The sequence below is a fragment of the Larus michahellis genome, chromosome 8 (assembly GCF_964199755.1).
Source record: "Larus michahellis chromosome 8, bLarMic1.1, whole genome shotgun sequence".
Taxonomy (NCBI): Eukaryota; Metazoa; Chordata; class Aves; order Charadriiformes; family Laridae; genus Larus; species Larus michahellis.
The window spans coordinates 25,367,442-25,384,771 of NC_133903.1; the positions used below are offsets into that span (position 1 = coordinate 25,367,442).

The following is a 17,330-nucleotide window of genomic DNA, read 5'->3' on the forward strand; positions in this document are numbered from 1 at the left end:
ATATTGAATCCCCATAAAAATGGTACACAACATTTGTAATAAAGAGGACATGGAAATCCAAGATATAAAACTAAAATTTGAGAAGAACTTCTCTAGAAAGCTGAGGAAAACAGGATATAAATTCCAGCCACTACGGAAACAAAATGTAGGCATGAAATTGCGATCTGGATCCCAGCCTGATTGCTCTCAAGTGATGCGATATTCAATACAAAGGAGCATCGGAAGGAAGTGACACAGCCTATGGTCACTGCAATCAGCTGCTTAGAAGGCTCTTCTAAACAGACCAGACTACGTGGGCTGTTAATTACGACTCAGGGAACACAGACCTGTGGATAATACTCAGTTTCTCAATGTTACTGGGAAGGCAGGGCACAGCTGACTATAGAAAACTCATCAACATATGAAATCTGCAGATGTTATCAATTTGGGAAGATTCACAAATAACACACCATGGTTTAGTACTTTTTTAATCAAAGGATTGTGAACAAGATAGCATTCATAACTAAAGTGTTTCTACTTGTGCGAAGAAAGAGCCTCATGAAACAGGTCCCACTTCACTGTCTTCTAACCTAAATACAAAGGAGAGAAAAACTGGAAACTGTTTCTTAACTCTCCTGTTGTTAATACGTGATCTAGACAGATTCTCCTTGGAGACCTAGCTGGACTAGTTTAAGATTTTTAAAATCTCTTTTACTTAGTCCTGGAGGGGGTTAAAAGTGTTCACACAACTAGCTACAATGTCTTGGCTGCAGAACTGGTAGTTTCTTAAACTGCTTCAGCTAGACACGCAAAAGTAGATTTGTCTATAACCGGAGGTCAAAAAAATATCAGTGAAGACAGAATAAGTCATCTGAGTAGCTCAGGTTAAACTTCTGAAACCCCTATAGACTGACTTGAGCTTTTAAACTGACTTCAACCTACCTTGTCTTCACTGCTATTAACCTGACACAGGTAACACGCTCTCTGCCCTGTGCGTTTTCCACCCTTCTGACTGGTCACTAACACAAAAACCAGCTGGCCCTGGCTTCTCTGAGACCACTAACAAGTATCCAAAGATTCCAAGACTTCATGGGGAATCATATTGCGTTGTGCAACCACAAACCCTTGTTCTATGGCAGTGATTTTTTTTAAACTTTGTTTTACTTGGAAAAATGGCAAGTTTGTTTCTCTTGGCTTAAAGCAGAATGTAAACTCCCTTTTGATGGGCATCCATGCAAGTACCTGCAAATCTGGGACTCTGATCAGTCTGTGGCATTACTCTAAATTTCTCCAGTTCCACCTGTGACCAGCACTAATTACTAGACCTTTTTAATTCCCCTCCACACCATCCTGGCACACAAGCAGTCCTGTTCCAAACCTGGTGTCATGCGTAATTTCCATACACAGAGCAGGCATCGCCTGTGGAATCCATAGATATTCTCAGCGCCTGGTAGCCTCAAGCAAAATTCCAGGTTTGTCAGCCATACAGTAATGCAACAAGCTTAGGTAGGGAGAAATTAAAAAGAAAACACCCAAACCACCAAAAAAACCAAACACACACATCTTATGCCTCATACTGTTTGGAAAAAGAAACATCACATGCTATTTCTGCCTCTTGATCTTTTCCCCCACTTCCATTCTCGATTAAAAGGAACGGCTAGAAATAACTGTGCAAAACAAGAGTTTCCCTGGAAAAAGCAAGCTCATCACTGAGATTTATAAAATGACCCATAAAAAAAATGAAAGGGCATGACTTTCAATGATGACATCTGACCAGCATCTTGGAAACATCTCCTTTGCGGCATCTGCCAAAGCTAAACTGTGGGCTATTATGTCAGGCTCCAGCAGTTGTGAATTACTTGCAAGCTTTAGAGAAACACCTTGTAACTGCCAGAAATCATACTGCAGTCTTAAGAAAACTATTCCCAGAAATCACGATTGCAAAGAAGCAGGGGAAAATTATCAAATTTAACAAACAGCAAATTGGACTTATCTGTGGGAAAGCTGAATCCCTTTCACATTACCTTGCTTACCTTTAGAAGTTCTCAAAAGCAGAGAGGCTAGCAGCTAAATTACCTAATTCACGTTTATAATAAATACATTTTGAAAAAGTTTTAGTCTTCCCAATGTTACAATCCCAAATGAATCCCACTTGCCCGACATCACTGTTCTATTCCACACCACTGTCTGAACATGCTGAACATCTGTCACAAATAGACATGAAGTTCTTATATCCTTCTAAAACAAAAATAAATCAGTTAGCATTTCTCAGATCCTGACTGATTTTTTTCTTTAGACAGTGACAACAGGGCAGAACATTCCTATGTATTCTACATTTCCCATCCTACATTAAGAGGCTTAAAACTCACAAGTTCAATCATTCATCTAAATTTTGGAAGACAGGATTAGCAACTGAATGGTAAATTAGCAGCTGTAAAATTGAGCATATCTGCACATTACTTAAAAATCACAAGTTATCCATTCAAGCAGTTTGTCTGCTTTGTTACATTTGTACCTTGGATTTCACTATGAGTGAGCAACAAGGACAAAGAAACGATCACACCAGAATCAGATCAGATCAAGAGTGTCATTCTGGCAGCAATCCTAGAAAAGGATGATTTGCAATAATCTAGAACGATTTACATAACCTCAGCACAAAAAAGTTCATTTAAGTACTGCTAGATCAGGAATACGTCTGTAGATTTTCCACAGAAAAGTGCAGAAACACCACTGGGTAAATGATTAATGGAATAACATCAGAATGGAAGAAAAACTGTAAAGGCAGGAATAGAGCCAAAAGGCACAAAGAAACCAAATTAAAGAAGTTTAGAGCAAAACAATTCCCCAAAACATGGCAAGTCTTCCAGTAATTATATTTTGAGCTATTTAAAACCTTTTTTTAATTTTTTTTTGTTTTGTGTCATGGGGTTTTTTTTGTTTTGTTTTTGGTTGGGTTTTGTGTTTTAAGCACATGAAGCACACCGTCTTTACTAAGGAATTCCTGCAAAAATGAAACCAGAGAACTAAACATCATAGAGATACAAACATAGCTTTGTGCCCCCCAGTCCTTTTAAATGTTAGGCTACTAGAAAAGTGGCGGCGGGGGGAACGAGGTGGTGGACAGAATGTGCCTATTCTCCAACTGCCTCCACCCCCCCTCTCAAATACTGCATGTTCAGAAACATAAAAGGAGGAATCCTGAAGGCTGATTTTATTCTCTTTGGAGCTCCCTGACATCACTGTTTTTAACATTCGGTTTCCATAAATCCAAAAGTGTCATAGAAGATGTATGGTTCAACTCTGCGAGGAATGTGCCATCCTTTTTGAAGTTCTGCTTCCAACTTTGTTTACTACTGAACCATTGAAATATTATGAAGCGTTAACTGGCCTATTATCAGAGCGTGTCTGTTCCCTATCAGGGGTCCCCTTTGTCACTGGCTTCCGTCACACCTTGTATCTGATTAACACACTATAGGATAACATAGAGCTACACAGATCTGCTTTGTGTTCTCTCACAGCTGATGAAAAACAGATTTTCCTTTTCACTTTAATGTGGTTGCCCTTTAATTGGGTCTGTAATAGGGTTCATTTGATGCGATTCCTCATACTAAACTAAAACTGCTATACAGTAAGTAGAATGCTCATTGTGTTCAAGGCTGTACTTAGTGATATGTTACATTCTTCATTATTTAACCATCCCTAAAACGCACAGTTTACATGCAAGGTTAAATTAACCATTTATTAAGAAAGAAAAGATTTATCTTGTCCAGCTATCTAAAAGTTAAGCATGTCATTTGAACTGTGTGCCTCTATAAACCAAGGAGAGAAACAGATGTTATGGATCACCTTCTGCAGGTGTCTATGACACCTACCTGTAGGGTTAGTACCACTGGAGGGCAATTCATTCACAGGCCCAAAAAAAAAAAGTCATTCTAGCACTTATACCTGTGCAACCCAGAGTCGCTTCTTTGCTATCAGGTTCATCACTAAATGTATTCCGATGGGAAGCTAATAGAAACCTGTGGATATGAAACTAATGGCAAGGCAGAGATAAGAGCAAACATTCGTGCCCCCTAAAGTTAGGTGTCTACCTAAAATGCAGACTGTCCACAGGGTTCCTATATTGTCTATAGCTGAAGAGAGAATTTTTTTTTTTTCCATTTTATCTCATTGTCAAGCTGTTATAAGAGATCAGTGGTTTGGCTTACCTTCCTAGTCTTACAACTCCAAAGAGCAAGCACCAATGCAAGAAGGAAATCTGCCCAAGATTAAGTTTATGCAAAGACAAAACCAAATAAGGACACACCTGCTCCATCTAATGCTGTCTGCAGCGTGGTTATTCTTCTAGTCCAGGTAGAGCCTTTGCTGCTGGGTGCATGCTCTTTGCCACAAAAAAGCTACCAGCACCAAAGCAGACCGATTGCAAATTTAATAATGCAGAAGTTGATCGGTGAAAACATATGTCAACAGTTCAGCCTGCAGCCCCACACCCTCGCTGCTCTTCTGCCCACTTCATTGTATTCATGATTGTTAGAGGATAACAGAGGAACAAGAGACACCACAGAAAGGGGGAGTCTTGATAAGTGAAGGGAGAACCTTTTTTCCTGGAGTGACTACAGCACTCTTCATGGAAAGAGGACACCAAGCTGGAGTCAAAGGTTATCTATTTTCAGAGTACGCTGGCTATTCAAATAAAGCCCACACCAAATCCCTGTGGTCTGCTCTTCCTTGATTCTAAGAGTACTGGCCAACATCTTGCACAGCTGGCCCCAAATCCCAGAGCACTGAGGGTTCACAGCACATTCCTGCTGCTTATGTGAAATTCCAGCATTCCCAACCTGGAAGATTTGTGTCAGGGCACTTAGCTAACACGGAAAGATGCAAACCGTTCATTAACACAGCTTTCCACATGAGGCAAATGCTATTGGCATTTGTTACAAATACTTGAGGCAAAGAATGAGAGCTGGAAAAACACCTTAGGCATGAGGCCCTTCCTAAATCACACGGACAATGCAATGCTGTAGCTATCTAGAAGATGTTTTGCTTCTGCAGGAAGCGTAATGATCCACTCTTGATCATAAGAGAAACAAGATGGTAAAGCAGGCATGGATTCAAAGCTGTAAAAACACCAAATAGGAAAATGGGGGGAAATGGGGGAGGGGGAAGGCTCGGACTACACAGCCCACGGATCTGGTTATGGTTAATTAGATATCCCTTGAATAAATAAGGAAAATCAGTTAACTACATTAGGCTGAGCTAGGAGCAGAAAAAGAATGAGAAACCTGAGAGATTAATAACCCCCTCAGCTCTTGATAATATTGTTCAAGGTGAACAGAGTAAAACCATCTCAAGTAAGCTGCCATTTCTTTCCACAAGCTTTGAGTTGCAGGTGTCCAGGCTTCTGAGGCAGAGGAAAAGGGAACTTCAATTGCTGAAGACTCCTACACCAGCTGTTGATTCCAGGCTTTCAGCTGAGCCATGAGTCCTGTCCCGCTTCAGGTGTTCAAGTACACTGAACTAGCTGCTTGTTGTCAAGACTCAGCACATGACACAAGACTGAGGCATTGCTAAATCATCAACGCAGACTTTCTTTTTGACAAAAGGGATATCTTGCATCTACTAGTGCAAAGCTGAGATTCCCCAGCACATAGTATGCTAAAGCAGCACATCTGTTTCAGTTCATCAATGGCAGAGTCCAGCCAAGCTATATTAAACAAGTCATCACTAGTGTAACATTTCCATAATTTCTGTGACAATTACTTTACTACAGAAAGCATATCTCCCCTAAGGCTTATAAGGCATCTGATTTTCTTCAGTGTTATTTCAATCACGCTATATAGAGCTTATTGATGAGTGAAAGAAGCATTTGTCTCCCCGAGAAGAAAATTACTTTCAAATCGCTATTCTCCAACATTTAGTTTCTGATTTTCATCATCAGAGGAACTAATCCTGTCAGCATGTATGGAACAAGACAACTGAAAACTTAAGTTTTTCTTGTTGGGGATTTAGCACAGATAAGGAGTCTCAACAATCTTAGAGACTATGTCCATTCAGACACCTCAGAAGGCACCGCTTGTGTAAAATTGCTGCGCAACCAAACACCTCAGTGTTTACAGGCTGCTTTACATATCCTCTGAGCTGAATGGCAGAACACCTATAAAGATCTGAGGATCTGACAACTTACTGTTTTGTATTTTCTCCCATAGCTATTCAGAATACGTTGCCTTTTTTGCCTATGATTTTTGGTACTGGGAGACAAAGTACAACCAGCTTACAACAGTGTCAAGAAAGCAATCAATTAGTGGTTCTCTCAGTCTTCCAGAAAAGAGGGCATATTGTCCTTCCTCTTCCCCACAGGGGTATGGTGTTAGTTATGGTTTATGCAACTTATAATCCAACAGCTAAATAATAAAGCTAAAAAGATCTTCTCAAACGGAACTCTCCTAACTTCCCAGTGAACATCACGCTAAGTGTGGCACTGCTCCACAACCGAAGAAAAAAAAAATCATTTACCACCACGCAAACTACTCTCAGTATGTGCTTGATAACTTCTCCCTTAACCGCCAATAACAGCAGTAACATGCAATTTCCTCCCTTTATTCTTTTTCAAGGCCCTAGAATTCCTGTCCAACACTTCTTGCAAGTTGAGAAGCCTTTCCCATCTATTATCATAGCACTCCTCATTTCCTCATGGCTAGCATAAAGATTACCTCTTCTTAGGATGGGAAAAAAAAAACCCACCTACATTTTACTTAGATGTTAATATTAAATATGAAGCTATCTCTTAAGGTATTTATTCTTCTAGATTCTATAAATGTTGCTTAATAATACTACTAACATAATTTTTCAGTAACTAGATACCACTACGTACCATGTTGTAAAGCTCCCCCATATGAACAAATCAACACCTAAGACATTCAGAAATGGCACTGGCCCACAGGTAAAACGACCATTGGAAGCAATCAAGATTGTCTGGCCTCACCCAGAAGATAAAAATCTTTCTACTGTTTCCACTAGAGATGTCCCTGGAAATAACTAATCTTGGTAAGCTGAACATAATGCCCATCGTAAATAAGTACTAAGTGCAAATTCATCTTAGTTGAATCTTGCCCTTAATCTTGCCTTCCACTAACTAGTAGAGCATGATTTTCATTCTATACCTCCATGAAGCAAAACCAGAGCCAGACAGAAGAATTCCAACAAAGAAAATATTATGTCTTTTTACTACTTTTTTTAGATCAATATTAAACTAGAAGGCATTACTAATGAGTATAACAGAAAAAGACAGAATAGACTATAGTACTGTGCAGTGTAAGTTACATCTTACACTGTATTAAACCTTTCAGAGAAGAAGTTGCAATATGCACAATTCAACTGAAAAAGAAACTAAGTAGATGACAGGAAAAACATTAAGGTAGTCAAAGACACGACTCAACTCTCAGTTAAGTTCTCTTTGGCTATAAGATTTAATTTCATAATTGCTACTCTACATCCAAGAGGATGTACAGTCTGTACAATCCTAAAACACTACAAAATACTGACATTTCTTTTTGTCAATAGAAGTCAATTCAATAAACAGACCAGGAAGACTCTTAACAATGAAATGCAACTTTCAAGTGGAATCAGTTTCACAGTGTCTTTACTTCAATGAAGAACATCCTAGAAAATATTAATGCTTCTAGAGTCAAGGATCCCCACATGTAAGGATTATACATGCTATAAGAGCCGATAAAGCAATAGCACTTCATAATTTAGTATTCTTTCTTTTTTCCAAGTTAGCAGTTTAATACAAAACAACTGTCCCAAAAGTTTATTATGATCAATGGATAGTTGGACAAACTAAGTCATACAGCTAAAGGAAATTTATCCAAGAGTTGAAGACAATATTTAAAAGTTCAATATTCTACTGATTGTTCCCCAAGCAGAAAAGAACCAGCTCCAGAACTGCTGCCCACATTTTCATTTTGAAACAAATATTGGCATCAGGCGATGCAGAAAAGCTGAATAAAAGCTGCTGGGTAACAAGAGCCATTTGTTTGGAGAACTAGGCATAATGAAAGCTTGACATACTTACGTAATGTGATTAATTTATTTAAGTATAAAAGCACTCTTTAAAAGTGTCTGTAGTGTAAAGCTAACTGGTCTGAATTTTCAAAGTATATGTGCCCTTTTTGGAAGCTTGGTACACAGCCTAGATTAACAATTGTCATCGTCCCATAAAAACTGATCTTTCACCTACATGATTAGAAAGTTACACATGAAAAACATTCTCAATTTCCAAGTTACTGCTACTTAGTTATTTTAGAATTATCTCGTGTAAAGAGGTTCTTGAAGGACAGATGATAAAAAAAATTCAGACATACCGCTATAATATCCAGTGTGTTGTCACAAACTTTGCGAATCTCAGCATTTTTATCATGCATCAGGTCTATAAGATATGCTGGAGCCTCTGGAAAGAAAGCGTTAAGGATAAAAGCTGCTTTGCTGCTTTAGCCCTGGGTTCTTCCAACTGCAAATTTCATTAAGAACTGTACTCACAAGTTTTCCATCACATGTGAAGTTCAGCAGCCTCCCCACAATCACTTTTTAAAAAAACAAAACCAAAAAAAACCAAAAAAAACAACAAAAAGCACCCCCACACATTTAAAGATACCCAAATATTCTTCAAAATTGTTGAAGTTGCATGTCCCTTACAAAGAAAATACATTCTGATCTGTTACAGGAAATCCATGCACCTAATTTGTGTCCTGGTTTGGGTTAGTCCAAAAGGCATAAATTCTATGGAATCTACAGTTTAATCTTTTAAGACTGTTATTTTTGTAATCTTTAGGGAGTTTTCTTGTTTTAAAAACAGGTTTCCAATGCATTTTTCCTCAAAAATACTGAAGATAATCTGTTATGCAAATGATAGCATTAATACCAGTCTTTCTCAATTTGAGTGAGAAAAGCATTGTTCAAACATTGGTGCTTTATCATTACAGATATAAAAAGGGATACAATTATTATTATTATTACTTTTTAACACTAGCCACCTAGGAGTCCAAACAGGAGACAAGGAACAACATCCCAAATGGCTTCTCAGATATTCCACAGCGCTTAAAGGAAAAAGGACATTAAGAAGCAGTCCTTGGACTGTTATCAAAGTAATCACTAAGCTGCTATCCCTACAAGGGCTTGATTCAACCTGTTCTTTATGTTTCAATAAGATTTAATATTCAGTTAAGGTCCACAAAGACAGCTAGTGCCTCTTTCCACAGTTTTCAGATCATCTGAATGAGCTCAACCATCAGCAGTGACTGAAAGAATAAGTAGTAAAGAATGAATAAGAGTTATAAGTACCATACAAAAAAAATTTATCAGATCCACGACACGAGGAAACTGAAGAACAGATTCAGTCATCAACAGACAGGCAAAAAAAGGAGAAAGAGGAAAGCCAGGAACAGAAATCAAAGTCTCCACAGTGAGAAGAAAATGGCAGACTTATGCCAAACATAAAATTCAAACAACACTTAGGTGGAAGAAAAATACAGAGCAGGCACTATTTATGTTGTCTATAAGAAAGAAAGCTATTAAAGTATTTTAATGCGTCTAACTTCAGACTACACAACATATAGGTATAATGGTGCGGTGCAAGAAGTTTGTCTATGCTCTATGTAAGTTTTTCTATGGACTATGTTTTTAACTATGATTTGCAAAACAAATTCATACTGTAATTCAGATTGGACAGGAACTAATGGGTAATCTGGTCCAGTGATCCCCCCTTCCTATCCCCCTGCCCTGTTTCAACACAAACTAACTTAATTTTTACTATTAATCTTGCAGTCCCTCTACATGCCTAGGCTGCTTGGATTTTTTCTTCAGCTGAAATAAACCATTTACAAAGAAACCTCTGAGATCAGGAGGTTTATGCAGGAGAAATATAGGCCAAACATCAGTGATGGCAAATAAAGTTACTGTAATTCTAGATGTTTAATCTTTAAAAAGATACGCGTTTCCTTGATAATGACATCTCTGGTGGCTTGGTGGAAGACCATCTGATAAAATACATAAATGATCTGGCAGACAAATTCATCATCTTCCTGTTGAGCTGCAAGGAAAAAAAAAAACACCAAAACACAAGTTCAGATCTCACACTAGAAGCTCTTGATGCTTAAAGAAAGCCCAGCTCTTTCATGTCAGCTAAACAGTTCATTGGCATATGTGAGATTTCAGCTCCTGACAACACAAAAATGAGTGTTTTCTTCCCAGCTCCAGTCAAGTAGAAAGACAACAGACTGCAGCAAGAGTTGTGGAGGTGTGGGAAAAATCAAATCTCTTAGACCACTAGTCAGTATCTCTCTATCAACAATGGAGTAATTGTTCCTCCTTTTGTACACAAAACACCTACCCCTGCCTTGCACGAGAAAATGAACGGTGCATTCAGTTACAGCACAGTTATGTCAAACTTCTCTGAAAAACAAGACCTAAAGTCAAATATGGCAATATACCGTTTAGAAGCTCAATGAGAGCAGGGATGATTCCAGATTTAGCCAGCAGAGCAGCACAAGAGTCATCCATAGAAACTGTTCCAATCATTATCACCACTTCCAAGACGAGGTCATCTTCTGCAGAACCTAGTAATTCAGAAGGCAGAAAGTATTACCTTTTAGAAATTCATAATCTTGTGGCAGTTGTATATTTATCTGTAGATATGATTCTGTTCTTCAGTGCTACGTTTCCCCAAACAGTCACAAATTATAAAGATAAAGAGACTCTGAAAGAGCACACTAATTATTTTTTGAGAGAGACTACTTTGAAAGACTAACCAAACTTTGTACAGACCTGGTTTTAGTTTATCCTTGAGGTATGGAACCAGTTTGTACTCTTTCAGCACAAGTTCCCAGTCCAGATCTGGTAATGTCAGATTTGCAAGTGTTCCCAGGCATTCAATCACAAATTCCTCTTCTTCATCATTTGATATTTGAGCTGCTAAATCACCAACATAATCCTAAAGCAAATACAGCAACAAACATTACTGGTGAATAATGTGGGGTTCTGAAGAACTCACAACTTGGTCAAATCAAAACTAGTTCTCAGAAGAACACTGAGGAGACTTTTCTCCTGAAATGAGGAGCTAATAAGGCAGTTTCAGTTGAAGAATAATCCAAGAAAATATTTCAACGTTCTTCCTCTCCATCCTTTCACTTTCAAGAGCTGCAGATCATTTGGTTCAGATGTTCCAAAAATAGCTACTACACGCAGTTTGAGAAAGCTTTAAGAAAACTAGGGAAATGATAGCAAACGCCACAATGCATTAGTGACAGTAATGAAGTCTTCTTCCCAAAGATTTTAAGAAATAACTACAAGATTTTCTGGGGATATGACCAGGGGAATCATGGATTGTACTTACTAATTTCATACTGCTTTAAGACAATTTGACAGTTAATCCTCATTTTAACAGTACATTTAGAATTTCCACAATTAGGGTGTTGTGTTTTCCCCCATTCTTTTGAAAGGTCAGCTTTACATGGTTAAGTGAATATTAAGTATTTGAAATTTTAAAATATCCATTTATACAAAACACTTGGCACAGTAAAAAAAAAAACAAAACACAAACCCACTTTTTTTGCCCTCTAGCTCTAAAAGCAGAGATTTACGATAACTGTTAATTGTTGTGATGTGCATCCCAGCAATTGGGGTATTTTTTTTGTTTGCTTGTTTTAGCATGTTTGTTTTGGAACAGGGACTTATTGGACACAGCTTAAGATTGTTTTCCATGTAGTAAGGGATCCAAACCCTGATCTACCAACTGAGATAGCCTTATAAGACAAAACATAAATCAACCCATGACAGCCAAGAAAATTTAAACTGGACACCCTGTAAAGACAAAACACAGCAGCTCTCCAAAGCCAGTCTTTTCCAGTAGGAAGAATCAGAGATTGCATTAGTACTTACAATAAACAGGCTTTTAGTTGGCCCATCATGTTGTGAAATATTCCTGATCATCTTCATTAACAATGGGTCCTTAAATTTCAAAGCCCGCTTCATTAGCATTTTCAAACCATTTCCTGAAAGGAAACAAACAAATTAAAAAAAGAGTAAAGTAATAGCCCATCAAAAGACAACAAACACAAAAAAAACCCAGCTTTAAGTTTTCAAAGTTTAAAAGGAAAAAGTGAGGAATCTTGACAGGAACTATTTTGTCTTCCAAGTTTCAAGTTGAAAAGACTTGCTCTGTATAAACTCTATAGCTTCTCAAAAACAACTACTATGATCATATGTACTGGTGGGACACTTAAAAACTTAGATAAATAACTAAATGCTTCAGGTGCGTTTAGTCATTTATTCAGACCAAGAAAGGTTTAGACCCAAATCAATATGCTATCATCAAGTGCAGTTAGTGGAGATGCAGCACAGCTGTTGGTTCACGCTCAGAGACTTCTCTCCCCACTCCATGGAATAAATACATTGTTTTAAAAGATTATTTACCAGTCATGGAGATGATTAGGTAGGAATACACATACCAGATGTACACAGATCTGAAGTACTTGATCACACAGGACAAGTCCCCCTATCATCATTAGGTTTCCAAAATATCACCTTGCCTATCTAATATGTGCTACTAGCTTGAATTTCATTTGTACCTTTAATATAAAATTGGATCTCCCTCTTTCCCCTTCTACAGAGCTGTGCACAGAATTTTAAAGTGGAATTGCTGGCCATAGAATCCACTGATTTCAGTTGTCCCTTTTAAAGTCCAGTAATTTATTGCAGCAGTTCATAGCGAAAATTTTGAGCACAAATAAAAATTAGAGCTAGTGAATAATAATGTTCCACTTAAAACTGCCAGCACGGAAAAAAATGGAAGCTTTAAAAGCAATCTAGAGAGCTACTGAATGAAATGCAGAACCCATCTATACCACATAACAGAATACTGGAACCCAAAAGATGCTAAATTAAAAAAAAAAGTAAAGATGCAACTAAACATCACTGTGCTATTAATTTGGTACTGGCAGGTGAAACATTGATTAGCTGAAAATGGATTTTAGGCATCAGGTAGAACAAAATCTTTCTCTCTCCGTAGAGCCACATAGTTTTGTGATGATAACATCGTCAGTGTGTTTTACAGAACTATATGCACATGAAAGGTGTGGGCACGTGTGGCTACTCAGTGTCACTCCTGCCACCAAGACCAATTCTGGGGAGGATATGGCCATTTGCTTGCAACCATCACCCAAACAGGTGCATTTTACTTTTTAAAAATACATATACATAGATATATTTATAAATAACTCAAATATACACAGTTTATATATGTAAGAAAAAAACCCAAAATATATATATATATATATATATATATATCTAATGTGTTGTCATCTCCAAGAAAACAGTGAAATCTCAGTACACTTACCTTCACAGATAAGTTGTACATTTCTTTTGTTAGCAGCAAGGTTAATACAGAAAGAAATGAGTTCCAGGTCAACTCGCTCATCAGGACATTCAAAAAGCATCTTCATTAACTGCCAAGAAACACAAGCATGCTTAAGTCATTAATCCTTTTTCTTTATATTAATATTCAGCATTTCTACAAGAACAGTAAAGTCATAAAAGTCGAGGGTACAAGATGTACGATTCCATTATTTGAGGATAACAATGCTTATAAAGTGTCAAAAATGGCAGTCACTCATCACCTTAAATTAACTCGGGTTAGTTACATTTTGTTGCTACGACTGAAATTTTTACTATTTTTTTTTTTAAAGTTTGAATAGATAAATTTGGTTTGCAAGTTTAGGTAGACTTAACATAGGATAAAAACCCCCACCACTTAGTTCCACAGAAAGTCAGATTAATACCTGGTTGTTTAATGAAATTATGACTCTAAAGAGATATTTAATTGCAGATTAATTCTAGTACTATTTTGCTTTGAGATTACTCCTCAACATGTAAATTAGCTGTATCTGTAGCAATGTGCTTTATCTTTGCAGCTTCCATTGCTAGAGCTGAACAATGCCATATACCAAAGACTTTTCAGTAGTAGTCCTATTCTTTTGGTAATGGGACAGAACAACCTGAGTTAATGTAAGTAGACAATTGCCTATAATCCTGTTCCAACTGTTTAGTAAGCGTCAGTGAATTCGCGGATGATTCCTTAGGCAAAGAATGTATAGATTGCCATCATTTTATACACTTGTCCATATATTGTCCATTACATCACAGGCTATCTATCTAGCCTCATTTTGTTCAATATGAACATTTTTTGAAGTGGCATATTGAATAATCAAACATGACTCAAATACATCCTTTTTTTTTTTCCTCCATTTCCAACCACAGCAGACAAGTCACATGGCTTCCTCATTGAGGGGCTGCAGGACATCACCATATTTGCTCCTAAAATCTGCTCAGTTCATAAGACACATCAAGATTCTAATGCAAAGCAGCATGATGATAAGACTGAGATTACTGGAAGCAGAAACAACTGAACCTAAAGACAAGCAGGACATAAGGTACAAAAAACATAGCTCAGTTTGTGTCAAAAGAGGGTGGGGGGAGAAGAAAGCAACAATTAATTGTTCAGTATTTGCGTGCTTGCCCCCTGGTGGAAAGACAGTTTGTAATGCATTAAAAACTAGAGAAAGCGGGTGAACACCCCACTTACAGGGAAAAAAAGAAACAGTAGGATTGCAGGAATTTCACTCCAAAGTATTTTACTACAGCAATTCTGTATATTTATCTATTATCAGATAGCAGGCTGTCATTCCAAATGGACCCAAGTAAAATAAATTAGAATAAACTACATTACAGCTTAAGTTATTAATCTTTTTGTCTAGGACTTTCATGTTCTGATTTAAAAGCTATCATTGATTTCTTCCTCCCTTTCTTAAAAAGGCAGAATCAGATTTCCCTCGGTTGTTTTAAGGACTTATAAAATCCCTAGTTTATTAAATCCGTAGTCCTGACAGTCACATAAGAGTGAATTAACCAGAGAAGAAAGTTGCCACTTAACAAGTGGAACATGAGCATTCAAAAATCACCCCCTGCGATTCTTCTGTTACAAAACCTTTAAAAACAGATTTTTAAAACCCTTCAAATAATTTGAAGGGAAACATTCTCATTACTTACACAATACAAAATCTGTGGAAATTAGATGTTTAACAAGATGGGATTACACTGTTAATTACTGAACTACTTCTCTATAAAAAGAAAAAATATATCCAGTTTCAATTAAAGCCGTTCAAATTTTAAAATAATAGTTTCGTACGAGCTCCATGTTTCCCATTATGTCTTCATTTAATTTGATTGCTTCTTGTGCCACTTCAAAAGGAAGAGTAATTGCTGCCAAATAGGAAATATTAAAATTAAATTTGTTCTGCTTTTACTATGTCCATTGTCATCTTTTACTGATTTAACAGGAAGGCAGTAAAAAGACTGCAGCATGTGCAATGAAGAGGCAGTAGTGTTCAATCAGACAAGTCCCATATTGAGTATCAGATACCACAGACCAGGACTGAAATCACTGTGTCTAGACTCTCTGGCACCTGCCTTCACTTATTTACCAGTGACCAGAGGCCAACCCCCACAGCTCTCTGTTCACATACACCTCTGTCCAACCCCCTCCCCAAGCCCAGCTCAAACATCTTTGAATGATTATGCCAGAACTGCATGCCTCAGGAATCTCTCCTGACCGGCTACTCCCTAACTCTGCTGTTTGAAGTGATGCTCTGGTTTCTGAACTTCAGCAGATAATGGCGGACAGGAGCAAAGGGTGCTGTCAAGAGAGGACGTTTACCAGCATTAAGCTGAAAAGAAGCTTATAGATCAAAGAGGGGCCAAACAGGACAACCGTGGTGGAAAACATGTGGGTAGCTGCAGAGAACCTTGCACACTGCTCTGCGGTAAAATATTAAATATCACCATGACATCACTGCCTAACCATGCCCTTTGATTGGCCAGGTTATTACCAATAAAGGCTTTTATAAGCATCTGGATGGCATTTGCACCTATTTAAACAAAACACGCATTGCTGAGGTCTAAACAAGAATGAACTGTTAATACTCACTTTTAACTGTTACTAGAATAGCACCCACTAACTCCTGCAATCCACAAGGATGTTTACCTGGGACAGCACGCGCAAGCCCTTGTCAAGTACTTCGCCTGTTCAAAAGGACAACGGGGGACAGATTTTCCAATCACTTTCTACAACAGCTAAACATTCATTATTGAGTATTTGCCAGTTTACACATACACCTCTCCTCAAAAGGAGACAAACCCACTATTGAAAAGAGAATTTGGGTTTCCAGGGTAGAATCAGATGGCAGGGAGTCCTTTTAAAAAAGGTTGTTTTCTTCTCCTGATGCCTTGTCCACTTCCCCATGTTTTCTGCTATTTGTCTTCCTTAATAACTGTCCTAATTTTGAGTATTTGTTAATAAAATTTAATCGCTGGTTGTCCAGATTGTCCTTTTTGAACAGTCAGCAAATGTGATCTGTTATGTTGACCACTAAAGCATCAATAACCACAGGTATCCTTCGAATTTTGTAGTTTTAGCCAAAGTCCAATGAAGGCAGCAGACTTGTTTCCTGCTCCATTAGCCTTTGGTTACAGCTCTGTAAGCACTAGTTTCAGCAGTCACTGCCTGTCAGACCAATGAAGCTCAAAGTATCATATCACTGAAGTTTCCAACAGCTCCTTACATTTGGCACTGGGGGTCTAAGAGCCATGCCAAGATTCCCTGAAAGCACGTCATAAGCGAGCCCCGAAACACAGTGCATGAATTCTGGTTTGGCCTGTAACTGCTCAGAACAAAGCAGGTCCCTTGTATCATGCAAATGCCTTAACATATAGTTGCGGTCAGCAGGATGTTTACAAGACCATCTTGTAACATATACTAGTTATTCCCATGAGTTCTATTCTCCAAAATCTTCCTGTATTTGGGAAAACATCACCATTTTCTGTCATGAGATAATGACCAGAAACATTTTGAAAACTTTCCATGGCAACTTCCCATTCTGCATGTATTTTATGTTAAAAACATGTTTGGCAGGAAAGAAGATATCGTGGTGCAATTCTGAAAGAGCTACCAGAGAGCTTTTACACTTATGCAACGCAGGCTTTCTCAACTCCAGCCTCATTGGGACTGAGAAAAAAGATCAATAAAAGAGGATTTGGTACTGTTAAAAGAAAAACAAAAAACAAACAACAAAACACACAGAAAACATACACACAAAACCCCAGACCCCATGACATTGTGTCTGTGCTTGGATCGAAGACTATGAGTGGAGACAAAAAGTTATGCAACAAACTGTAGCCTGAAAGATCAGTTAAGAGCCTTCCATAGTCTTCAAGTCTCCCCGGTTGTACACGCCTGCAGTTGG

General features: G+C 37.9%; 1 protein-coding gene across 1 annotated transcript in view; it reads right to left on the reverse strand.

Moving 5' to 3' along the window:
- Nucleotides 1-17,330, reverse strand: part of KIFAP3 (kinesin associated protein 3) — a 72,233-nt gene that overhangs the window by 25,307 nt on the left and 29,596 nt on the right. Inside the window, exons 12-17 of the mRNA XM_074598788.1 lie at nt 13,370-13,478; nt 11,914-12,026; nt 10,801-10,966; nt 10,467-10,592; nt 9,968-10,066; nt 8,343-8,428 (exon numbers count right to left, since the gene is read on the reverse strand). Coding sequence (XP_074454889.1) covers nt 8,343-8,428; nt 9,968-10,066; nt 10,467-10,592; nt 10,801-10,966; nt 11,914-12,026; nt 13,370-13,478 — 699 coding nt within the window. The remainder of the gene's footprint in view (nt 1-8,342; nt 8,429-9,967; nt 10,067-10,466; nt 10,593-10,800; nt 10,967-11,913; nt 12,027-13,369; nt 13,479-17,330) is intronic.